The 26,808-nt window shown below is 41.3% G+C and overlaps 2 protein-coding genes across 7 annotated transcripts in view; both read right to left on the bottom strand.

The window, feature by feature from the left end:
- LOC140189853 (histone-binding protein RBBP4) overlaps positions 1-9,664 on the bottom strand; it is a 43,412-nt gene extending 33,748 nt beyond the window's left edge. For 2 of the 4 annotated variants that reach the window (XM_072246167.1, XM_072246168.1), the window contains exons 1-2: positions 9,597-9,664; positions 7,787-7,927 (exon numbers count right to left, since the gene is read on the bottom strand). In XM_072246167.1, coding sequence (XP_072102268.1) covers positions 7,787-7,927; positions 9,597-9,612 — 157 coding nt within the window. In that variant the 5' untranslated portion in view covers positions 9,613-9,664. The remainder of the gene's footprint in view (positions 1-7,786; positions 7,928-9,596) is intronic. The other 2 variants (XM_072246169.1, XM_072246170.1) reach the window with 2 other exon arrangements.
- Positions 9,665-15,392: 5,728 nt separating this feature from the next.
- Positions 15,393-26,808, bottom strand: part of ccdc28b (coiled-coil domain containing 28B) — a 33,732-nt gene continuing 22,316 nt past the window's right edge. For 2 of the 3 annotated variants that reach the window (XM_072246416.1, XM_072246417.1), the window contains exons 5-6: positions 19,810-19,832; positions 15,393-18,987 (exon numbers count right to left, since the gene is read on the bottom strand). In XM_072246416.1, coding sequence (XP_072102517.1) covers positions 18,918-18,987; positions 19,810-19,832 — 93 coding nt within the window. In that variant the 3' untranslated portion in view covers positions 15,393-18,917. The other variant, XM_072246418.1, reaches the window with a different exon arrangement.

Here is a 26,808-nt window from a genome sequence, read left to right as displayed (position 1 = left end):
GACAACTGAGGTGACTAGGGTGAAAATTTTCAGTGATCATTTTTTCTGGCAACAAGGTCCAGGACTTATAAAACTTTCTTAACTGAAGAACCGCTCCCCTATATCTTTAGACACTTAAAGAGCCACTTTTCCATTCAAAGGGAGTGAAAAACTAGAAGCTCTGCGGAATGGGTCACAGACTGGAAAGAATGTTGGGCAACAGAGTTAAACTCCTAAGATGAATTTAAGATACATCAACAATTATTCAATTGAATAGCAGAGAACTATAGCTTCCAAGGTTCATTTAAAAAAAAATAAAAACAGGATTATCTCCGAAATGATCCCTACCTGAACTGGAAGGGGACCAACATCCGTGCGGGAAGGTTTACATAAGATAAGAAATAGGAGCAGGTGTAGGCCATCTGGCCCATCAAGTCTGCTCCACCATTCAATAAGATCATGGCTGATCTAGCCATGGACTCATCTCCACCTACCTGCCTTTTCTCCACAACCCTTAATTCCTCTACTATGCAAAAAATCTATCCAACCTTGTCTTAAGTATATTTACTGAGGTAGCTTCCACTGCTTCGTTGGGCACACAATTCCACAGATTCACCACCTTCTGGGAAAAGTAATTCCTTCTCATCTCCGTCTTAAATTTACTCCCCCAAATCTTGCAGCTTTGTCCCTTTGTTAGTACTGCTTCAGGAAGAAGTTTAAACTAGGGAGATGGGAACCAAAGTGCCAGGACAGATAGTGGAGTGGTTGTGGAGAAAGACGATGTTAAGCCTGCACATAAAAACAGGAATCGAAAGGTTGAGCACAGTGCGACTAATGCTCTGAGTTGTTTCTATTTCAATGCATGAAGCAAGGCGGATGAGCTTAGACATGGATCAACATGTGGAATTATGACAATGTCAAGCCAGTGTCAGACAGCACAGACTGGAGCTGTCTACTGAGGCTATATGGGTGAAATTAAGAATGAGAAAGGGATTACCATGTTAAAGGGATTATATTATAGGCCACCCAATAATCAACTGGATTTAGAGAAACAAATGTGCAGAGATAGCAGAAAATTGAAAAAAACACAAGGTTGTGATAGTAGGTGATTTTAACTTTCTATATATCGACTGTGACTCCCATACTGTAAAAAAGCTGGATGGGATAGTTTGTCAAATGCATTCAGTAAAGTTCCCAACTAGAGAGTATGAGATACTGGATTTCCTATTAGGGAAGGAGACAAGGGCAGTTGACAGAAGTGTGTGTAGGGTAACACTTTGGATCTAGTGATTATAATTTCATTTGTTTCAAAATAATTATGAAGGATAGAAGAATGGTTATTAGGTTGACATTCTAAAATGAAAACAGATCAATTTTGATGGCATCAGAAAGGACCTGGCAAGTGTGGATTGGGACAGGTTGCTTTCTAAAAGTTGGATGCTTGGTAAGTGGGAGGCATTCAAAACTCAAAGTTTTTGAGTGTACAGAGTTTGCATGTTCCTGTTGGAACAAAAAGCAAAGCTAACAGGTTTAGGGAACCTTGGTTTTCAAAGGATACTGAAACCCTGATTAAGGAGGAGTTGCATAGCAGGTGTGGACAGCAAGGAACTAATGAGATACTTGGGAAAAATAAGAAAGGCAAGAGAACATGAGGGAAATCAGGAGGGCAGACAAGGTAAAGGAGAATTTGAAGGGTTTCTACAGAAAAACTAAGTGGCCACTTTATTAGATACCTAATAAAGAGGGCATAGAATGTATGTTCATGGTCTTCTGTTGCTGTAGCACATCCACTTCATGGTTTGATGTGTTGTGTATTCAGAGATGATCTTATGCAGACCTTGTGGGAGGCTAGTGCAGACATTGTAGGGTCCCAGCAGAGATATTTAAAACATCTTTAGCCACAGGTTAGATGCTGAAGGACTGGAGGACAGTCAGTGATAGTCAATAAATATTCAGGGAAATTAGTCTGACGTCAGTCATGGGTAAATTATAGGAAGGGACCAGATACATAAAAGTACTTAGGTGAACAAGACCTGATTATGGATAGTCACCATGGTTTTGTGTGTGGTAGGTTATATCTAACCAATCTTTTAGAGTTTATTCAGGAGTTAACCAGGAAAGTTGATGATGGTAGTGGATGTTGTCTACATGAACTTCAGCAAGGCCTTTGACAAAGTCCTACAAGGAAGGTTGGTCAAGAAGGTTCAGTCACCCAGCATTCAGGATGAGGTAGCAAATTGGATTAGACAGTGGCTTTGTGGGAGAAGGTAGACAGCTGCCTCACTGGATGAAGGCCTGTGACTAGTGCTATGTTGCAGGCATAGATGGTAGGTTCATCGTTGTTTGTCATCTATATGAATGATCAGGACGATAATGCAGTAAACTGGATCAGCAAATTTGTGGATGACACCAAGATTCGGTATAGTGGACAGCAAAGAAAGCTATCAAAGCTCGCAGGGGGATCTGGACCAACTGGAAAATGGCAGATGGAATATAATGCAGACAAGTGCGAGGTGTTGTACTTTGGTAGGACCAACCAGGGTAGGATAAACAGTGAATGGTAGGGCATGGACAAGCACGGTAGAACAGAGGGATCTAGGAATACAGATCCATAATTCCCTGAAAGCGGCATCAAGGTAAATAGGGTCATAAAGTGAGCTTTTGGCACATTGGACTTCATAAGTCAAAGTATTAAGTACAGAAGTTGGGATGTTATGTTGAAGTTGCGTACGACCTTGGTGAAGCTGAATTTGGATTATTGTGTGCAGTTCTGGTTACCTAACTACAGAAATTATATCAACGAGATTGAAAGAGTCCAGAAAAAATTCGCAAGGATGTTGCTGGGGCTTAAGGACCTGAGTCATAGGGAAAAGGTCGAATAGGTTAAGACTTTATTCCTTGAAGTGTAGGAGAATAAAGAGGGGAAAAGACTTGATTCATGGTATACAAAGTATGAGAGGTAAAGATGGGATAATGTAAAGGTGAAACACAAACTAGAGGTCATACAGTAGGTTATACCTGAAAGACAAAATATTTAAGAGAAATGTGAGGAGGAACATTTTCACTCAGAGGGTGGTGAGACTGTGGAGCAAGATGCCAACAGTAATGTTGAATACAGGTTCAATGTCAACATTTAAGAGAATTTCGGATAAGTACATGGCTGAGAGGGGGGTATGGAGGGTTATGGCCCACCAGATGTGGGTCAATTAACTAGGCAGAATAGCACTTTGGCATGGACTAGATGGGATGAAGGGTCTCTTTCTCTGCTATAGTCTTTAATGACTCTAATTGGTCAAGTAACTTAGAGCTAGAATAAGACCAAAGCAGAAGATGGACAGTTTCCAGTTTCTGTGATACCTCGATATTTATTTTTTATTATTATTTAATTTAATTTGTTAACTTTCCATGAAATGCTCTAATATACCTAAAGTTGCTAAGACAATGTCATTAGAGGCTATGTTAAGAAATAGTTAGTTTCTATTGGATGGTAATAACTTTTATAGGAATATGGGTCTCCAGCTTATGGAGGCCCAGGTCATTAGTTAATATTTGGGAAAACAAGATCCCTATTTCATTGGACCTCTTATCTGCTCTCCATTTCCTGTTGGCTCTTGGAGGTTTGTAATACATTCCAGTGAAGTACTTACACCCCTTCTGGTTTTAAATCTCTAGACAGATGACTTCATCTAAAGAGCCTTCTCCGACTTTCTCCTTCTCCACTGAAGTCACGCAATTTCTGACTAACAGTGCAATGCTTCCTTTTACCTGAAATTCTTTGCCCCGGAATATTGAATTAATGGTCCTTTCTGTCTTTCAGCCACATCTCAGTGATGGCAAAAACACTGTCGACCCCCATGTTAATTATAGTTGAGTTATAATTTACTGCTAATATTCCTTGTAACAAGTTAGGTACAATTTAAATTCTCTGAACGTGCCCTTACTCCTTCGTTCTGCCTACCAGTCCCAGTAACCATTTTTCCTCAGAGCTGACTGTTGCTCTCCATCTGATTAACTCTGCTTAGATCTTCTCCAACAGTGCAAGCACACCTCCAGCAAGGATGCCAGTTAGATCGTGGCTAAGGAGCAACGCATCTCACTTGTACAGATCCCACATTGCGCAGAAATAGTTGCAATGATCCAGGAACACAAAGCCCATTCTCCTGCATACAATGACTACCATCTACTCTGACACTGAACCAACTCATGGTGCCAGATGCCATCAAGAGATTACCATTGTGGTGCTGCTTTTTAATTGGCTTCCTGGTTCCTAAACCCAGTCATAGTATCATATGACATGAAAAGAGGCCATTTGGTCCAACTCATCCAACACAAGACACTGGATACCCTTCCATATTAATCGCATCTCCCAGCACTTGGTCCATAGGCTTCTATGACTAAGCAATTCAAATACTAATCCAGACATGACTTAAAATACTGTCAGCAGCCCAGGTTCAACCAGTCAGGTGTTCACTATTCACTGGGTGAAGTGGGATCCCCAATGTCCTCTCTAAGCCACTTACTCATTACCATACACCCATGTTCTCTACCTTTGAGATAGTGAAAAGTTTCCTGAAGTTTATTCCTCGTAATTTTATATAGGTCAGTCATATCCCTCGATATCCTCCAACCCAGCGATACAGACCCAGCTTCTCCAGTCTCTCTTCATAATTGAACTGTTCCATCCATGAAGCGCTCTACATACTCCAGTATTATAACACCCTTCCTATACTATAATGGTAGTTAAAAACACAGAAACAAGCCCATTGGGCCATCTTGTCTGTGCTGATCTAATGCCAAAGTGAGCCAGTCCCACATGCCTCTAATCCTTTCCTGTGCACATAACTGTCAAAATACTTTTTAATTCTCAGCCCTGCAAGACTACCATAACTTATCAAATGTACATTGAAACAGTGAAATGTGTCATTTGCATCAACAGCCAACACAATTTAAGTTGTACTGAGAGCAAATTGCTCGTGTTGCTACGCTTCCGATGTACCTGGAGGACACCCACACGGCCACAAGCCACTAACCTACACCTGCCTCCAACACTTCCTCTGGCAGTTCTTTTGATATACTCACCACCCTCTATATGGGAAAAGTTGCCCCTAAGGTTGTTTTAAATCTTTTGACTCTCACTTTAAATTTGTGCCCTTTAGCTTTGGACTCCCCAAACCTGAGAAAATAATTTTCCTATTTATCTTGTTTGCGCCCCTTATGATTTGATAACCCTTTATAGCTCTGTATTTCAGGCAGAGATTGATAGATTCTTGATTGGTCAGGGTATGAAGGGATACAACACAGGGCAGGGGGGAGAAGGGCAGAAGGCAGGAGATTGGGGCTGAGCGGGAAAATGGATCAGCCATGATGAAATGGCAGAGCAGACTCAATGGGCCAAATGGCCCAATTCTGTTCCTATATCTTATGGTCTAATATTACCCTCAGCCTCCTACACTCCAGAGAAAAAAGCCCAAGCCTATCCATTTAACCTAGACCCACCAGTTCTATTTAGGTACTTGTAAATGTTTTTCCACATGCTCTCCAGTTTAATGACAGCCTTCCAAAAGCAGGGCAAGCAGAACTTTGTGCACTACTCCAGCTGTGACTTTATCAATGCCTTGTATAGCTGTAGCAAGATGTTCCAACTCCTGGTCAATGAAGGCAGGCATGCCAAAATGCCTTCTTCACCAGCCTACCTGAGTCACTATTTTCAAGAAACTATGTATCTGCACCCTTTAGTCTCTCTGCTCTACAACACTCCTCAGGGCTAGGGGTAGTGTGCAAGTGTTATTTTACATTTACTGTCCCTGTTGGATTTTATCAAAATGCATATATCACTTTTATCCAAATTAAACACCATCTGCTATTCCCTCACCCACTTTGTCAAGATCAAGTTGTAATCTTACATAACTTTCATCACTATCCACCATTTTAGTGTCATCTGCAAACTAACCATACATTTTCACCCAAATAAACAAAGAACATTAATCTAAGCTGCACACCACTGGCCAAAGTCCTCCAATCTGAAACACAACCCTGTCTTCCACTATCAAGTCAATTTGGTATCCAGCTGGCTAGCTTGCCCTGAATCCCATGTGATCTAATCTTCGGACTAGCCTACCAAACCATGCAGCACCTACTCAAAGATCACTAAAGCCCATGGAGATAAATCTGCAACATCTCCTTCATTCACTTCTTTGTTACCTCTTCATTCCCCAAGTACAAAGCCAATAGGCTGGTCCTGGACTTATTTCCTGGCATAATTTACATATTACTATTTAACTATTTATGGTTTTATGGTGCAACTGTAACAAAAACCAATTTCCCCCAGGATTAATAAAGTATGACTATGACAAAGCCATTCTGCCCATCCCTAATCAGTGCTTGCCATTTTTGGTTCATGTACTCCTGTCTCTTGCCCACCACTGACAATAGACTCACTGGTCTGCGGCTCCCAGGTTTTCCTTTCAGCCTTTCTTAAATAAACGCACATTAGCCACCCTCCAGTCTTCTGGTGCCTCACCTGTAGGATCAACTATTTTCCCTTCCTCGATATTCCTTTGCAGCCAAAGGCTACCTTCCACACAGTCAATTCCAATATTTGTGTCATCTGTAAAGTTACTGATTGTGCCACCCAGATCCAAGTCACTCACATACGACAAACAGTAAGGATTCCAGCATCTATCCTTGTAGGACACCACGAGTCACATACCACCCTCTGCTTCCTATTCATTATCAGAATGTGCTGTGTCATATGAAGCAAGCAATCATGATCTTGACCATGATCATTCTTGGCAAATTTTTCTACAGAAGTAGTTTGCCATTGCCTTCTTCCGGGCAGTGTTTTTACAAGAAGGGTGACCCCAGTCATTATCAATACTCTGCAGAGATTGACTACCTGGTGTCAGCGGCCACATAACCAGGACTTGTGATATGCACCAGCCGCTCATACGACCATCCACCACCATCTGCTCCCATGGCTTCACGTGACCCTGATCGGGTGGCTAAGCAGGTGCTACACCTCGCCCAAGGGTGACCTGCAGGCTAGCGGAGGGATAGAGTGTTTTACACCTCCTTTAATAAAGATGCATCACCACCCACTTCCTATTGTCAGGCCAATTTTGGATCCAAAAGGTTAATTTTACAGGCGCTTATCCTTCCAGTGTCATTGGTATCTAGATCTAGCACAACCTTTGGCTGTTCAGCGTCCCCTATGATATCTCGCAGATGACTTGAGTGGTAAATGATGTGAACAGACTTAGAAAAGCCAACTTCATCATTCATCATGAAAACAGATGCTTATAACAATCAGAATCAAAAATAATGCATTCCACCTTCAGGTATTTAGAGGTTTTCAACAAAAAAAGCAAATAGCAGCTATACTGAAATCTCTACGAGTCTACTGAAAGATGCAAGATATTTTCCAACACCTACAATCAAGAATTTCTGCAAAGTGCACATCTAAAATCCTATCACCCTTTCTCAATTACACAAGTCAAATTGAAGAGGGCCATATAACAAATTTACAAACCACTTAATTTTAAGGGGAGATGCACAAAATAGTATTTATACAGTATAAATCATTTAAAGTACATTTATTGCACAGCTGTCACGTTTTACAATGTTAAAATCAAGTAATCAATGTCATGAGGTGAATTATAGATGTGTATTAGGGCTTTGACTGAAATGGGGCAAGTGTGGGCATTTCACATTACAGCCACTACAAGACCACAATTTAATGGAGTCTCCCATGCACTTCTCTAATTCATCTCCTGACAGTCTGTTATTGTGTATAATATATACAAGGTACTTTTTTTTCCTCGTTTCCATTCATGACAAATGGCTGGCGTCGTGTCGAGATGAGTGGACTGCACTGGTGAGGCGGCCGTCAGTAATGAAGAACAGTGGGTGTGTGACGTCACAGGTGTAACATCATAATGGGCATCTGATGCTAGAGGTGCAAAATTAAAGAGAAATAATCTAAACATTCTGACAATAGTACATGCAGTTTACAGGGATACAAATTTACAGAGTACCTTGCATACATTATAGTCATTGCAATGGCTTCTCATATCCCCTTAAAATAGAGTGTTGCCAAAGCATAAAATTGACATTCAAGTCCAATATTCATGCTGAGGCCTTTTTTTTTGAGGAAGTAGAGGATTGAAATGGGGAGGAAACCAGGGATTACATTAAGCTCAGCTAAAGAAACGAGAAGTGCTGGAGTGGTATTCCTTTCCACATTTCTCAAGGCAACTGATTGTTTAAGCAGAGGAGCACTGAGAGCAGTGACATGCTACTCTCTCAACTGAAAAAGTGGGGAAACAAGTTCACTTTAAAACTTTCACACAAGCTATTCTGTAATTTCATATTTTAACACTTAATCACAATAAGAAATGAAATGAAAATAAAAGTAATAATTACCTTTATTGATATCTTGGTAAGTAGCTTTAATATACAGACTAAATACAAGTTTTGACTGTGCAAATTTTCAATTAACCCTGTATGAGTAGCCAGTCGCCTAGTGCAGGAACAAAGCCACTAATACGAGGCCAAATGGACCAATGTATGCCCTTTTTCCAATTTCAGCTAAATCAAACCATCACAAACCAAGAACAAAATCCAAACCAACAGCTGAGCCACGCACAGTAGCTGCAATGCAACTGCTATCCCAAAGAAAAACTGTTCTCCAACATAGGCACTTGAAGCCACAATCTACACATTCAGGGCAACCAACCTGGACGACACACCATCGCTCCAAGTCCTCATTAATACCCTAAATCCAACTGCTCTCATCCTCAAAATTCCCCCTACCCAAGCATGTCACCAATCCACACCCACATGCCAATTCCACACTACAGCACCCTCACATGACATTGCCCACCCCAGAACATTCTACCCAACACAATGCCCCTTTCACCAGGCCCTACTCCCATTGAACCAACCTTTTCCAACCCACCTCATTCCCCACTATCCTCATCCCATCTCCACTTAGCACCATCACTTCCACCGCACTCAGTAACAGCCTCAGCCCACACCCTTACTTCACCCCTTTGCCAACCCCATCCTATCGTCAACTCCTCACCCACTACCTTACCTACCCTGATTCCAACCACCTAGGACTCCCTAACACGCCAACACACCTCCATCTACAAAACATCTAAGCCCTTAAAAACCAGACCACCCAGCCTTCACCACTGCCCCTTGGATACCCTCACCTCGCCCAACAAAACTTTCATTTTCCCTGCCATATGCACCACGCACACCTGCAACCAACCAATCTGACACCTCTACACATCTCTCTTGGACCACGCAACCTCGAATCAGCTGCGAAAGAGCACCCTGTCGGTTCTGAACCCCACAGCTCACCCCCATTTCCTCCCCTTGCTCCAGGTCTCATACCCCGCCTCCCAATCTCGGCCCTCCCGGCGCTTCTCCCTCCCACACAGCACAAGACACCGATGCCCGAGCAAGGCCCTCCTTCGGGTACGAACGTCCCGGGCCCACTCGGTTCCCACCCCCTCCCCGGGGCCACTGCGGCCCGCTGCCGTAACCCGGCTTCCGAAAGCGCGGTGCGATGAGAGAGCCGGGGACCGAAGGCGCCGGGCCCGGCCCATTACCTTCTTTATCCGCCATGCCGACGATCCGCCGTCTTTGTTTCTGCGTCTCTTGCGCATGCGCTGTCCGTTCGCGCGCCAACTGCGCGTCAAAACCTGCCTCCGTAAACCATCCAATCAGGAGGCAGCAGGCTGGCCACGTGATCGGATGCTGAGGCTGATCTCAGTAGCGCCATATTGAGGGTTCACACGCTCTGCAAGGGGGGAACGAAGTTCGCGGCCCTGTGCGTTCAATCTCACAAATGTCTGCAGTTCTTTCGCAAATGGTCAGTTACTGCAATACATTGCTATTGCTTGATGCTTTATTCTTAATATAGCCCAACTGCTCTGTTCAAAGTGTTTACTTTCACTGTCATTTTTCGCAATTCTTTCATAAGGGGTCCGCAGGTTTTCCCTACATACAAGTAGATGATCTTACAATCTGCTTTCCTCTTTCTCACCGTTCTACATTCTTTCGCTGTCAATTGCGTGTACTTCCTTTACCTGGTTCTAAATTATTCCCAACCCGCAGGTCTACTCTTTTGTTAATTGGCAATGAATTAATTCTCTAATATTATCTATCTGTCATCAGTCATGGTAGAATCGCTTTTAATATTGGAATTTTCATATTTTGGAGAAAATATTTATTGCAATTTTTTTTTGCATTGCTTCTTTAAATGCTAACCAGTTTCCTTTCCACGTTCCTCCTTACAATCTTAGCCAATTCTCCTCTCATACCCGAAACGTCTGTTGTATTCCTCTCCAATATAGATGCTGGCCTGAGCTGCTGAGGTCCTCCAGGATTTTGTGTGTGCATGCGTTGCTTCAGATTCCTTTGTTTAGATTTAAAACGTTGCTTCACATCTCTTTTACACTAGTTTAACATTATAACCACTCCTCCACAAATGTCCAAAAACAAGAACAAGACAAGCCTTTATGATAACACAAGACTACCTTTTAAACTAAATAACACACAGCCCAATATGATACATTTGTATATACACGTTGCTCTTTTATTGGGTGTTTTGAGAAGAAATACCAAATGGCAATGGAAAGAAGTGTGATTGAAAGGATGCTAGGAGTTCTTAGTCTTGTGGTTTAGTGGTGTTTGGCAGACCAACATAAGGTGCATTACCATCACTTACTGAGTAGGAGTGCAGAGCAAAGAGACAGTAAATATACCCATTGACTTCCCCCTCCCCAAAAAAACTTATAATATCAAAAAGTCTAATGCTTTTCAGGAAGTCAGTTGCACCCCAACAAAGCTTCCATGTTAAACTGTGTCTGTCCCAAAGATGTCAATTTAACAATTAGCTGTTTCCTTTGCACCTAACAGAAACTGTATTTAAACAATATGTGTTGCACCATCTGTTAGACCATAAGACATAGCAGCAGAATTAGGCCATTCAGTCCATTGAGTCTCCATCATGGCTGATCTTAGATCCCACTCAACCCCATACACCTGCCTTTTTGCCACATCATTTGATGCCCTGACCATTCAGAAAACTATCAACTTCTGCTTTAAATATACCCAGAGACTTCTGAGAGGGTGTGATAAAATATCTTATCAAGTTTTTCCACCCAAATTCCCTCCATTTCTGTGAACTGGTACACTTCCATTGATACCTCCATGTTATTGTCCAGTCTTCCTCAGTTATTATTATCCCTCCTTCCTTCTCCCATTTTGTTTTAATGTATGAAGTCGAATGTGTTTTAAGATTTGACAAACCCTTATACATGCTTGAAATTATTCTACTACTGTTGTCTGAATTATATGCTTTTCTAAACAGCTCTATCAGATGTAATTGCCTTGGTTACATTTTTAACCGTTCTATTAACATACTGTCACATCTGTAAATACCGGTAAAAGTCTTGTTTTTCTAATAAGTGTTTCTCTTTGAGCATTTCAAAACTGAAGTGTTCCTTCTTTCATTATATTGCAAATAGCTTTTATTCCTTTAGCAGTCCAGTCCTTAAATCCAGCATCCAGTTTATTCAGCGTTATGATAGTAATCCCATTATGATAGTAACCCCCATTTGCTGGAGAAATTGTGGAAATCAAAATGCAAACCATTATCATATTTTCTGGGAATGCCCCATTATAAAAGACTATTGGTGTGGGATACATAATGCCCTATAAGACATCTTTAAATGTGAGATACCATTAGAGAGCAAGACCATATATTTTGGGTATATACCTAAAGAATGGTTGAAAGGAGATAAATATTTAATGAATGTACTGCTGGTGACTGGTAAAAAGACCCTTACCAGGAAATCGTTATCACAGGAGAGCCCAACTTTAAATGTATGGATGGAAATTACAGTGGACATTTACAAAATGGAGAAGATAACAGCATCTGTTAATCATAAGTTGGAACAATTTTATTCATACTGGAAAAAATGGTTTAACTACATAACACCTCGTAGGCTTGATTTTATTCTCACAAGTCAATGAATACGTTGTAAAAAAAAATCACTCCCTACTCTGTACATAGTTTTCTTCTTTCGATTGTTCATTCTTTCCTTGCCTTTCTATAAGTGTATACCTCAGATAAATATTGTGGAGATTTGTAACAAATATGATTATATATGTACAGTATCTGAAATCTTATGGAAATATTTGTTTGATGATGAAATTCAATAAAAAATAAATTACAAAAAAAATATATACCCCAGGGACAACCTCCATCTGTCTACTGCAGAGCATTCCACAGATTCACAACTCCGGCTAAAAACATTTCTCCTTAGCCATGTTCTAAAAGGTTGCCCCTTAATTTTGAGGCTGTGCCCTTTAATTCTGGACACCCCCACCACAAGAAACAGCCTGTCCACATCCACCTTATCTAGACCTTTCAACATTTGGCAGGTTCCAATGAGATTCCACTCCCCCCCCTGCATTCTTCTAAATTCCAGTGAGTAGAAACCCAAAGCTGTCAAACACTCCTCATATGTTAACACCTTCATTCCCAGAATCGTCCACATGAATGTCCTCTGAACTCTCCAATGACAACACATCCTATCTGAGATATGGGGCCCAAAACTGTTGACAATGCTCCAAGTGCACCCTGGCTAGTGTCTTATAAAGGCTCAGCATGATCTCCTTGCGTTTTATATTCCATTCCCCTTGAAATAAATGCCAATATTGCATTTGCCTTCTTTACCAGAGACCCAGCCTGTAAATTAACCTCTGGGATTCTTCCATGAGGACTCCCAAATCCCTCTGCACCTCTGATGTTTGAATTTTCTTTCCATTTAGATAATAATCTGCACTTTTATTCCTTTTACCAAAATGCATTACCATACATTTCCCAACACTATTCCACCTGCCATCTTTTTGTCCATCCACATACCTAGAAACTTTACCACCTACTCTTGTTTGAGAGAGTTGCCATACAACTTGAGATCAATTGTGGGTATAATGTTTCTTTTATAAAAACAAATAACTTGAGTCTTTGCAACAGGAAATTTAACCCCCAATGACATCCTCATTCCTCTAATTAATAGCTGCCTGCGATTTCTTAACTCTATACTTTACATTTCTGCCTCACTTCCATGCTGCACCATCATATAACAATTTAGAAATGTCTCAACCAACATTTAAGAAAATATCATTAATCATAATCTTAAAAAGGAGTGGCTACACACACTCCCCTGTGGAGTTCCATTCTCTATTGCATACTCCTTCGAGAACATTGTTCCCGCTTTATCTTGTATCTTCCCATTACATTAAAAAAAACTTGAATCCAATTGAACATTTTACCACCTATTCCCATGTTGTCCAGTTTAAGCAGCAATCCTTTTGACCATAACATAGCAAAAGCTTTCTCTACATCAAAAAAAACTGGCACCACCGATTCTTTATTAACTTGGGCCTTACGAGTATCAGATTCCAAATGTAACAGAGTCCAAGGACACTGTCCCTTAACGAAATCCACATTGTTATACAACTAATTTTCCACTACTTTCCACAAATAAGGAAAAGCTTGCTATAACCATTTGTTCCATTATCTTACATGTGAAGCATGTCATAGCAGGGTCTATAACAGGAAGAATCAGATTAATTCTTACCAGGTTGGTGTGGCGAACAGTTGGTGAATTGCTGGGTTTTAGGTTGGAATTAAAAGATTAAATAGATATACTTAGGGAGAAAATTCTCAAGTTTAAAGTAGGTATTAAGAATTCTGGAGCAAAGTGTTTGCTTACAGTACTGTGCAAAAGTCTTAGGCACATATACCTATATAGCTAGGGTGCCTAAGACTTTTGCATAGTGCTGTAGTAATTTTATGTATTGCACTGTATTGCTGCTGCAAAAAAATAATTTCATGAGTGATAATAAAACCAATTCTGATATGGGTCACTATTGTGGACTGAGAGTGGAAAGGGGGAAGGGAGCGGGAAACACCACAGAGACATTCTGTGATTATCAATAAACCAATCATTTGGAATCAAGTGACCTTGCCTGGTGTCTCAGGGCTGAGCACATCTGCACTCATGCCACTCCCCGTTCCTGGCATTCCTTCTCTGCAACCTGTTCCACACTCCTCCTGTGGCATTCTACCCTTGCCATTCCCAATCTTCTTTACTGCCGCCAGATTTACAAACACACTCTGCTTCACGTTGACAAATACAGTAGTGCAAAAAATTTTAGGCACCCTTAGGTATATATGCACCTAATGACTTGGATGAGGGAATTAAATGCAGCATCTCCAAGTTTGCGGATGACACGAAGCTGGGTGGCAGTGTTAGCTGCGAGGAGGATGCTAAGAGGATGCAGGGTGGCTTGGATAGGTTGGGTGAGTAGGCAAATTCATGGCAGATGCAATTTAATGTGGATAAATGTGAAGTTATCCACTTTGGTGGCAAAAATAGGAAAACAGATTATTATCTGAATGGTGGCCGATTAGGAAAAGGGGAGGTGCAACGTGACCTGGGTGTTATTATACACCAGTCATTGAAAGTGGGCAGGCAGGTACAGCAGGCGGTGAAAAAGGCGAATGGTATGCTGGCATTTATAGCAAGAGGATTCGAGTACAGGAGCAGGGAGGTACTACTGCAGTTGTACAAGGCCTTGGTGAGACCACACCTGGAGTATTGTGTGCAGATTTGGTCCCCTAATCTGAGGAAAGACATCCTTGCCATAGAGGGAGTACAAAGAAGGTTCACCAGATTGATTCCTGGGATGGCAGGACTTTCATATGAAGAAAGACTGGATGAACTGGGCTTGTACTCGTTGGAATTTAGAAGATTGAGGGGGGGATCTGATTGAAACATATAAAATCCTAAAGGGATTGGACAGGCTAGATGCAGGAAGATTGTTCCCGATGTTGGGGAAGTCCAGAACGAGGGGCCACAGTTTGAGGATAAAGGGGAAGCCTTTTAGGACCGAGATTAGGAAAAACTTCTTCACACAGAGTGGTGAATCTATGGAATTCTCTGCCACAGGAAACAGTTGAGGCCAGTTCATTGGCTATATTTAAGAGGGAGTTAGATATGGCCCTTGTGGCTACGGGGGTCAGGGGGTATGGAGGGAAGGCTGGGGCTGGGTTCTGAGTTGGATGATCAGCCATGATCATAATAAATGGTGGTGCAGGCTCGAAGGGCCGAATGGCCTACTCCTGCACCTATTTTCTATGTTTCTAATACTTTTGCACAGTACCCTGGAATATGGAATTTGAAGTGCAAAAAATGTATTAACAGCAAAACTAGCTGGACTGAATTGGTGGTTTTTGTGCTCTATTCGCAGTAGCTACACTGACTATGGATCAATGTATTTGCTTCCAATACATGTTTTGTAATTATTCAAACAAGAATACAATGAGATAGCTTGTACAACATTTAATATTAATTATATCCGAGTTTACATTAGATTCACATAAATGGATAACAATTGCAATCAGTAACTTTACTGTTTTTCTAAGTCATTTTCTAGTAGCAAAATTTGTATAAATTTTAGTACAAAACTCATAACTTTATAAACCTACAAGATGAAAATGTGGAACTGAGTCCTAGACAATGTGAGGTAAAGAAAAGAATGATAATACTTAAAGCAATTTCATGGAATTTTTAAAACATTTAAGCACAGTTTCACAAAAATCACCTTACGCACCATGATACATTTTACACAAATGCAGGCTTGACAAAATCATCATAGTTCTGGATTTGCTAACATTACTCTCTGCAAACACATAAACCTGGAATAAAACCCCCAAGAGCAGGAGTTTTCAACTTACCAACATTTCTTAAATGCTCTGTCATTCAGTTACATATTCAGAGATTTCTGAAAGGGCTCAGCAATGAAAACTCTTGAGGACAATAGAGTGTCTGGGGTTTACCCACCACTGAAAATTGTCCTCTTGTAGCTATGTACTTTGTACATTTTCCAGATGTTCACTACAGAAACTATTTTCTATTTTAATTTTCCTCCATCCAATTTTCATATAGCTCTTTGAAATGGAACAAACCAGTAGACACCAGCTCAGAATGGCACAGTACTTTGTAAATAATCTAAACTCTGGAACTAAACCAGCAGTAACTCCATCCACGACAACTGCACTTGATCTTGGGAAATGGAAGCCCTGTTAATTAGGATACACATGGTGATGGCATGCTTACCTTTGTTGGCAGGGTGTAGAATATTAACATTGGGATGTCATGTTGTAGACTTACAGAACTTTGCTTAAACTGCACTTGGGAATACTATGTGCAGTTGGAAGGAAGTGATTGTTGTGCATACTATAGGAAGGAAGCGATTGTGTCAGAGAGAATGCAGAGGAGGCTCACCAAGATGTGGCCTGGACTGGAGGGTGTTGGTAGCGGGGAGAGATTTGATAGGCAGGGCTTGATTTCCCTAGAACAAAGGAGGCCAAGGATTGACCTGATAGAGGTATATAAAGTTATCAGAGGCACAAAGAATCTTTCTTCAAACAAGAGAGCATAGGTATACTTTTATCCCTTAACTAGGTAAAAGATCATTAACGAGCATTGCCCATAGTGTACTGTTTCTACCTGATGTTGCCCCACTGAATTTGTTTCTTTTGCCTGGACTCAATACTATCTCTCCTGGTCCAGACATTTCTCCACTTGTATCCAGAACACCATTCGTGCCTTGTATCATTTTCCCAACCAGAGCATTTTTCTCAGTCTCTGTACACCAGCGTCCCCCATCAAGATCTTAAGTCAGTCCCAACCACTGCCCCTCTACCAACACTCTCAGCAACTTCACAGAATTTACACTTACCCTTAATAACTTATTTTAATTCCTCCACTTTTTTCATATTTGAGAGGTAGCTATGGGCTATAGCTTGGCCTGCCTTTTTGTTGGCTCTGAATCAGAATCAAGTTAATATCACTAACATACGTCTGGCTATATGGAACAGTTCTTACTCCAAACCTGTTGTAGCATGTGCCCCCAAATCCTCCTCCATTTTGTCCCTGACTGGAGTCAAAAGGTGATAGTGGAGGATTGTTTTTCAGAGTAGAGATCTGTTCTTCATGATGTATTAACAATTTACTAAGAATGATTAGCAAGTTTGCAGATGGCACCTAAATTGGTGGTGTGGTAGACAGCGAAACAGGTTACCTAAAGTTACAACAGAATCTAGACCAACTGCGAAAATGGGAAAAGGGATGGCAGATGGAATTTAATTTAGAAAAGCCCAAAGTGATGCATTTTGGAAAGTTAAAAAGGGCAGGACTTGAAGGACAGCAAGGTGTGTTGTAGAACAGAGAGACCCAGGGGTACAAGTACATAGTGGCCCAGAGAGAACAAGGAGTATATGTATGGAGTGGCCCACAGTGTGTTGTAGAACAGAGAGACCCAGGGGTATAGGTGTATAGTCCATCAAAAGTGGTTACATACATTGACTGGGGGCGGGGAGGGGGTGAATTGAGCATATGGTCTGCTCACCTTGATGGTTAGGGGCACTGAGTTGTGATGTCATGTTACAGCTGAACAAGACATTGGTGAGACCATAGCTGAACTATTGTGCACAATTCTCATTTTATACTAAAGGAACAATGTGACTAAACTAGAGAGGGTTTAGAAAACCTGTCAGAAATGAAGGGCTTGAGTTATAAAGTAAGACTGGACAAGCTGTGTCTGTTCTCCCTTGGAATGAAGGAGGCTGAGGACCAACATTCCCTTTTTTTAAAAAAACAGATGCACGTACCAAACATTGCTCCGAGCAGGAAATTTTTACACAGCCTGAAACTGTGCGGCACTTTAATAAAACATGATATAAAAGAAAACTCCAGCTGTGGGAAAGACCATGTTTACGGGAGCATTTAGTTACCGTGTGTCCACGTACCTATGCAGCTTAGAGGAAACCATGCCAAGGACTGACCTTCGAGGTTAAAGACAAGATGCAAATAGCTCAGTGGACAGTAAAATGCACTAAAGCTTGCTGTTCGGGATTCATTTCCACCGCTGTCTATAAGGAGTTTGTACGTTCTCCTGGTGGGTTTCCTCTGGGTGGCTCCAGTTTCCTCCCACATTCCGAAGATGTACATGTTGGTACGTTAATTGGTCATTGTAAATTATTCCCAGAATGGGGAAGTCTACAACCAGATTTAGCATGAGAAGTGAAAGATTTAAAAGTGACATGAGGGGCAACTATTTTCAGAGGACGTTTGATATGTGGAACGAGCTGCCGGAGGAAGTGGTAGAGGCAAGTATAATTGCAGTGTCTAAAAGACTTCCATACGGGTAGATGGATAAGGAAGGTTTAGGAATATGGACTTTAAAGCTAAGCCCTTCAGTATTTGATATTTTTGCCCCGAAAAGAAAAAAGACCGATTATCTACCTTAACTTTGTTTATCATAATTTTCATCTCAATTCCAGCATTTAGAATCTCTTTAAGGTTAGAGGGGGGAAATTTAAAAGTGATCGGAGGAGAAAGTTTTCCCACACCGTGGTTAATTGCAGAGGAGATGTTGGAGGCAGACATTTTGACAGGCACTTGAATAGGCAAGGCTTAAAAAGATACAGACTTAGTGTAGGCAAATAGCAGTAGTATAGATAGGCACAATGGTGGCTGAAAGCCCTGTCTTCGTGCTGGACAGTTCTGTGCCTCCTCACTGCAGAATTAGATACGGGACAGCTCACCTACTGAAAATTACTGTCTACGCTCAAAACACAGAAAGCAGTCAGTCTTTACAATCTTACAGGCAGGAGAGAAAGCCAATAATAAATATATACATGTCGTAGAATCTGAGCAGTTAGTTGTAAAATCGGGCTCCCATGCTTAAACAAAACAGGAAGTTGCTGTTACATATCTTACTCTCGAAGGGGTGCTTTCACTGAGCAGTGTGGGTCACCTTCCCTTGGGTCTCACTTTCAACCACTTCTAGGTAGGAGATGATTTCAACTCTTCATTTTTTGGCAGTTCTTGATTTTCTGCCAAGTGTAGTTTTTGTCTTAATTTATATTAAGGATCATTTCTTCTTTTCACCAAAAACATCATACACGTAATAACTCTTACATTTCCCATACCTCGCCTGCAAATAGCTCAGTGGACAAAAAAATATGCACTAAAGCTTGCTGTTCGGGGTTCATTTCCACCGCTGTCTATAAGGAGTTTGTACGTTCTCCTGGTGGGTTTCCTCCGGGTGCTCCAGTTTCCTCCCACATTCCGAAGATGTACATGTTGGTAGGTTAATTGGTCATTGCAAATTGTCCCATGATTAGGCTAGGGTTGCTTGGCAGTGTGGCTTGAAGGACTGGGAGGGCCTATTGTGCACTGTATCTCAACAAATAAAGAAATAATCCTTCGCACCCTGCTGCTTGCAGTAAAATCCTACCCCTATTTCACTTCCAAAAATGTCTAAACTCAGTTGTTCCGATTAAATTTTGTCTTCAGTTATAAGAATCAGCGTACATAGGCTCAGTTTGTTTCCCTGGAATGTGACATTACAACAGGCGTTAAGGTGTATAGTATGAAAATGTCTCTTCATGTCTTGGCTATGTGAGACCAGAGGGCACAAGTTTAAGGTGAGGAGTAAGAAATTTGGAGGGAATCTGAGGAAGAATTTTTTTTTCCATCCAGAGGGTAATTGAAATGTGGAATGCATCACCTGAGAAGCTGGTACTCAGTTAAATCATCAAGGCATAGGACCAAGTGCTAGTAGATGAGATGAGCAGAGATAGGTTGTTGAATGTCAGCATGGACACGATGAGGCTGTTTCAGAGCTCTATACCTGTAATTAATTACAGGTACAGAAATCATTTGAAAAGGATACATTGAGGTACTAAGTTCTTCCAACTGTAAGGTAAAAAAAACAATTAATGCAAAGAATAAATCATTAAAAAGTAATAGTTCTCAGTGATCTGTTTAATGCCATCAGTGACATTTATGTAACTAACTTCAACTGAAATTGGGAGACATTTTAAAAGCACATTTTTAATCACAGTAGTTGGAAATGCATGTTGACTACATCAACTAATCTAAATTAGACAACTCTTTCTTAATCAAAGCTTACACTTTATTGTCTCTGCACAAACAACAATGTAACTATGTTGACCCCCAGGCCAACAACTTAAAACATGAATTCTACTGTTCCATCTGTACCAATACTCATTCAGAACAATTCTCTAATTTATAACACTGAAATAGAGATCTCCCGTTGGCCAATTGATCCCCGCCCTTGGCATGTGGGTTCTTCCATTCCTAGTTAGTCTCCAAAAGTTCTCGCCACTTTGCATCTGAAGCTCTTAATTCTTATAGTCTTCCCTTAGCAGTTCAGATGTCGCACTTCAATCTTGTTGGCTTGAATTATCTGACTCACCTATGTCAGATTCCCATTGAATGTAGTCTAAGAGCTACACAATTTTATACCTTAGGTGACTTCTTTTGCTCTATTCGACTCTGGTTCAAACAAGTCAAACTGCGTTACCCAGACACTGGGTTGAGATAACAAATGAACTTCTGCAAACCTGCCATTGTACAGCTTATCTGAGAATGATCTCAGGTTTAGCAGATCAATAGTAGAAACACATTGTTCTCACATTCAATTGCTCTGATTAAGTTACACCAGAGCATGAATTAGTACATCAAACAGTTCACAAAATGGAGATTACAGAGCAGCTTCACAAAATGGCAGCCTCCACTCCAAGCACATAACAAAGACATCTGGTTTGTCTACTTCCACTGACCTTGACCCATTCCAATTCGATGTTTTCCTCCAAATTTTAATTCCTTCATGGCCAGCAATCCATATCCAAGAGGTATTTCTCCAAAGTTGAACTAGTTTATACTTAACTAGAGGAGCACCACCACAACACACCACCTTTTCAGGTTGGAAGATGGGGCCTTTCTGGAGGTCTGCCATTCACTGATTTTATAACTTTCTGCATCATTACATTCTACAGAGCCTGTGGTGCGAGCCATAACAAGCTCTCTCAGGACACCCAATCTGAAGAGACCTGGGGAGGAGCAGCATCATGGAGCCATTAAATACTAGATGTGTACTGCATGCTAACAGGCCCTTTGGTCCAACATGCCCATGTATTCATATCCCACCGACTTTCATGTCATCTGTAAGCTCATTAACCATACCTCCTACGTTTACATCCAAGTTGCTGTAACTATCCAACAGCAACATCAAGAGTAGGAATTGTTGTATCAACTTTTGCTGTATATCGCTTCTCAGACTTCCAACCAGAACAGCATCACTACCCTCCGCCTCCTACCAGAAAGCCATTTCCAGGCTCAATTAGCCAACTCACCTTCAAAGTTCAATGTAAAATGATTTAGACCAACAGAGAGCAACTAAAAAATCATTAGAAGGGAAAAGATGAAATATGAAAGCAAGCTAGCAAATAATATCACAGTGGATAGTAAAAGTTTTTTCAAGTATGTTAAAAATAAAAGAAATGAGAATGGATATAGGACCGCTAGAAAATGAGGCAGGAGAAATAATAATGGGGGGCAAGGAGATGGTTGATGAACTAGATGAATATTTTGCATCAGTCTTCACCGTGGAAGACACTGGCAGTGTGCTTGATGTTGTAGTGTGTGAAGGAAGAGAAGTGGGTGCAGTTACTATTACAAGAGAGAAGATGCACAAAAAGCTGAAAGACCTAAAGGTAAACAAGTCACCCAGACCAGAAGAACTGCACCGTAGGGTTCTGAAAGAGGTAGCATTAGAGATTGTGGTGGCATTAGAAGTGATCTTTCAAAAAAAATCGTTGGACTCTGGCATGGTGCCAGAGGACGTGAAAATTGCATATGTCACTCCACTCTTTAAGAAAGGAAGAAGGCAGCAGGAAGGAAATTATAGGCCAGTTAGCCTGACCTCAGTGGTTGAGAAGATGTTGGAGTCAATTGTTAAGGATGAGATGATGGAGTACATATTGACACAGGACAAGATAGTACAAAGTCAGCCTAGTTTCCTTCAGGAAAAATCTTGCCTGACGAACCTGTTGGAATTCTTGAGGAGATTACAAGTAGGATAGATAAAGGGGATGCAGTGGATGTTGTATATTTGGACTTTAAGAAGGCCTTTGACAAGGTGTCACACATGAAGCTGCTTACCAAGTTAAGAGCCCATGGTATTATAGGAAAGTTACTACCATGGTTAGAGCATTGGAAAGTGCATGGTCATGCACTTTGGTAGTAGAAATAAATGTGCGGACTATTTTCTAAACGAGAAAAAAATCCAAATATCTGAGATGCGAAGGAACTTGGGAGTTCTTGTGCAGAACACCCTAAGGGTTAACTTGCAGGTCAAGTCGGTGGTGAGGAAGGCAAATGCAATGTTAGTATTCATTTCAAGAGGTCTAGAATACAAGAGCAAGGATGTGATGCTGAGGCTTTATAAGGCAATGGAGAGGCCTCACCTTGAGTATTGAGAACAGTTTTGGGCCCCTCATCTTAGGCTATGTCCACACTAGACTGGATAATTTTGAAAATGCCAGTTTTTGTGTAAAAATGACAGGCATCCACACCAGGTGTTTTTAAAAATACCTCTGTCCACATTAAAATGAATATTTGGGTGAATCTCCTACTGGGCATGCGCAGGACACACAGAAAACAAGCGAAGAGGAGACAGTATATTTGGTGCACATTTGTCCAGTTACAGACTAGAAAAACTTAAAAGGAAATTGCCAAACGAAAGACTTGGTGCACATAATTGTCCAGAAACATTTCCTACAGCCATAGTCTCTTCATCGGTGAAAGGGATGACAGCTACAACTAAATGCAATAAGATGCAAGTTAAAATGCAATGTTACTGGGCAAAAGTGAAATTTCCTGTTACCTCATTTGTTTGCCTTTACTTTTACCATGTCTTTGTGTATTATTTTGCTGTATTTAACACGTGCAATAAAACGAGTTACTGGGCAAAAATGACAATTGCATCTATTGAATGTTTGCACAAGCAATACATTATTAATGTTACACGAGAGTGGCAGTGGATAAACACAAGTGCAGAACACGGGCACGGGTCAGAGTCAGGAGGCATTATCACCGTAGCAAGCGTGGAATCGGTTTCCAGGAGAGTCTTTACCTGAAATCTTGGATTTGGAGAGAATCCAGGAGTGAAGCTAGACTTAGAACTAACAGCCCTAAGAACCATGAAACAAGGTTACTCACCCAGAGTCAACCAACAACTTGGCAGTGCCTTGTTGTGCTCACAGGGTCTTTATCCTGCATTTTCAGATGGAAAGCAGGTGTGTGTAGTTAGTGGCACTTGGGAATGATTGGAAATTAAACGAGGGGATTGAAGCCCAATTCTTGAGGTAAATAGTAAGCTGGAGGATTGCCAGAAGAGACCATGACAAATAAAGCGCCTTGTTAAATGTATAAAACATGTCTGCATCAGTGTTATCTCGTATTTCCATACAATGTTACATTAGGCTGGGTTACACATCTATTGTCAGAGAAGTACTTGCATAAATAGGTAAACCACCTTCATACAAGCAAGGACAGAAAACAGGGCAAAGTGAGTATACTTATTTATTGAGTAAGCTATGGGTCAAAGTATTCGGTGAGTACATTTCTAACTCTTCTGGCTTCAGTCTTGTTGCCGTCTGTTCTGAAATTGTTAGGTTGTGTGGGGGGTTGCGTTCAAGAAAACAATGAAATGCTGCGCTGCCGCCATCTGTTCCGACATGTCATGACAGTGTTTTAAAAAAAATCCATTTACCTTGTCCACCCTGCTCTGCACAATCGGCGTTTTCAAATTTACACACTCTGGAGGGCGTTTTAGAAAATCTCCGTTTTCGGGAGAGGAAAGACGGAGGGTCAAAACGAAGAGAAAAAGCGGTTATGGATTTATCCGGTCTAGTGTGGATGTAGCCTTAGGAAAGATGTGCTAGCATTGGAGAGGATCCAGAGGAGGTTCACAAGGATGATTCCAAGAATGAAAGGGTTATTATACGAGGAGTATTTGATGGCTCTGGCATATGTACTCGCTGGAATTCAGAAGGATGAGGGGGGATCTCATTGAAACCTTTAGAATGTTGAAAGACCTAGACAGAGTCAATGTGGAAAGGATGTTTCCCATGATGGGAGAGTCTAGGACAAGAGGGCACAGCCTCAGGATAGAGGGGTGCCCTTTCAAAACAGAGATGCAGAGAAATTTCTTTAGGCAAAGGGTGATGAATTTATGGGAATTTGTTTCCACATGCAGCTGTGGAGGCCAGGTCATTGGGTGTATTTAAGGCAGAGATTGGTAGGTTCTTGATTGGACATGGCCTCAAAGGTTATGGGGAGAAGGCCGGGAACTGAGGTTGAGGAGAAAAAAAAACGGATCAGCCATGACTGAGTGGTAGAGCAGACTCAATGGCCAGATGGCCTAATTCTGCTCCTATACCTTATGGTCCAAATCTATTATCAAGTTTTGGTGCGTGGCCAAGTGGTTAAGGCATCGGTCTAGTGATCTAAAGGTCACCAGTTGGAGCCTCAGCTGAGGCAGCATGTTGTGTCCTTGAGCAAGGACATTGCTCTGCGATGACACCGGTGCCAAGCTGTATCGGCCCTGGTGCCCTTCCCTTGGACAACATCGGTGGCGTGGTGAGGGGAGACTCGCAGCATGGGCAACGCCGGTCTTCCGTCGCAAATCTATGGTCTCACGAGACTAACGGATGCCTATATATAAATATTATCAAAGAACATGCAGAGTCATAGAAAAATACAGCACAGAAACAGGCCCTTTGGCCCATCTAGTCTGTGCCAAACCATTTAACCTGCCTACTCCCATCAACCTCCATTAGGACTATAGCCCTCCATACTATTACCATCCATGTACCTTTCCAGACTGTTCAAACATTGAAATCAAGCTCAAATGCACCACTTGTGCAGCTTGTACCACACTCTCACCACTTTCTGAGCAAAGACGTTCCCCTCATGTTCCCCTTAAATATTTCACCTTTCACCCTTAGCCCATGACCTCTAGTTGTTGCAACCAACCTCAGTGAAAAAGGTTTGTTTGCATTTACTCTATCTATACCCCTCATAATTCTATATACCTCTATCAAATCTCCCTTCAATCTTCTACATTCCAAGGATAAAGTTCTAACTTATTCAATCTTTCCTTATAATTCAGGTCCTCCAGTCCCAGCAACATCCTTGTATATTTTCTCTGTACTCTTTCAACCTTGTTTACATCTTTCCTGTAGGTACATGACCAAAACTGAACACAATACTCCAAATTAGGCCTCTCCAGCATCTCATACAACTTCAACATAATGTCCCATCTCCTGTACTCAGTACTTTGATTTATGCAGGCAAATGTGCCAAAAACTTTCTTTATGACCATATCTACCTGTGACACCACTTTCTAGGAATTATATACCTGTTCTACAGCACTCCTCAGGACCTATCCAGGCTGGTCCTACTGAAGTGCAACACCTCGCACTTGTCTGCATTGAATTTTCATCTGTCATTTATCCAGCTGGTCCAGATCCCTCTACACGTCATGACAGTCTTCCTCACTGTCTATGACATGACCAATCTTGCTGTCATCTGCAAATCTGCTGATCCAGTTAACCACATTATCATTCAGATTATTGATGCTATATGTTCAAACAAGACAAGATTTTCTTTCATTTTAACAACTTTACTTTCTCCAGTCATGTTTAGTATACAAGGATACTATTTCCTTACCTACAATCCTCCCTTCCACCTTGTGTATGCCCACAACAGGGAAAGCGAACATCTCAACTAAATGCCTACATCGGCACGGACTAGAAGGGCTGAGATGACCTGTTTCCGTGCTGTAATTGTTATATGGTTATATCCTACATGAACAGTACTCTACAATCTCCCATCCTCTTAAAAAATTAAAAAATATAAAAAACTAAATGCCCATTGGTTTAGATGTATTGCTTTTACCTCTAGTTGTTAGGCCATGTAAATTTCTGAAGCTACCCTATAACCTCCCTTGGTGCCTTCAAAGTACTACAACATTTTTTTTAAAGTATCAACTCAAAAATCCTTTAGGGTATGAGGGTCAATTCCATCACTTGAATGTCATTTAGGATATGAGGATTAGTTCTAACCTTTGATGTTGCAAATGCCTTCACTAAGTGCTTTCAGCAGCACAAGAGCTGGTGCTCTCTTCTTAGTGAAACGGTCAGCTAGTTGTTCCTTTGTAGTTGAATATAGCATGTGATGAATTTTCTGTGCTTGAATGAGTTCCCTGATGCTGCTTATCTCCAGATGAAGACTCTTCTCTGTAACTGACTTGGTGGATTTGATGGCATCAACCAGAGTAGTTGTCTGTGACACAAGTTATTTGTAGTGTTCTTATTTCAGTCTTTCAGGCCACCATGGACAAGCTCAGAATAGTATGTGGCCAGATATTATCAATACCATCAGACATTGCAAGGGTTTATATGCTTTCCATCTCTCATCTTGTCTCCTAACCTGTTCATCACCTCCCTCATGCTCCTCCTTCTTCCCTTTCTTCCATGGAATTTTCCATCCTCTCCCATCATATTACCCCTTCTCCAGCCCTTTATCTCTTTCACCAATCAACTTCCCAGCTCTTCACTTCACCTCTTCCCCCAGTTTCAGCTATCATCTTGTACTTCTTCCTCCCCCACTTCTCTTTCTTTCCAGTCCTGATGAAGGGTCTCAGCTTGAAACGTCAACTGTTTACTCTTTTCCATAGATGCTGCCTGACCTGCTGAGATCCTCCAGCATTTTGTGTGTGTTGCAAAGGTTTCTTGTGCCAGCGTATTACGTACAACTCTTCGGATCCTTTTCGATTGCCAACAGAGGTGAAAATCTTCCC

The sequence above is a fragment of the Mobula birostris genome, chromosome 29 (genome assembly GCF_030028105.1).
Source record: "Mobula birostris isolate sMobBir1 chromosome 29, sMobBir1.hap1, whole genome shotgun sequence".
In the NCBI taxonomy this organism is placed as follows: domain Eukaryota; kingdom Metazoa; phylum Chordata; class Chondrichthyes; order Myliobatiformes; family Myliobatidae; genus Mobula; species Mobula birostris.
The sequence above is the reverse complement of the archived record's forward strand: the minus strand, read 5'-3'. Positions and strand labels throughout refer to the sequence as shown.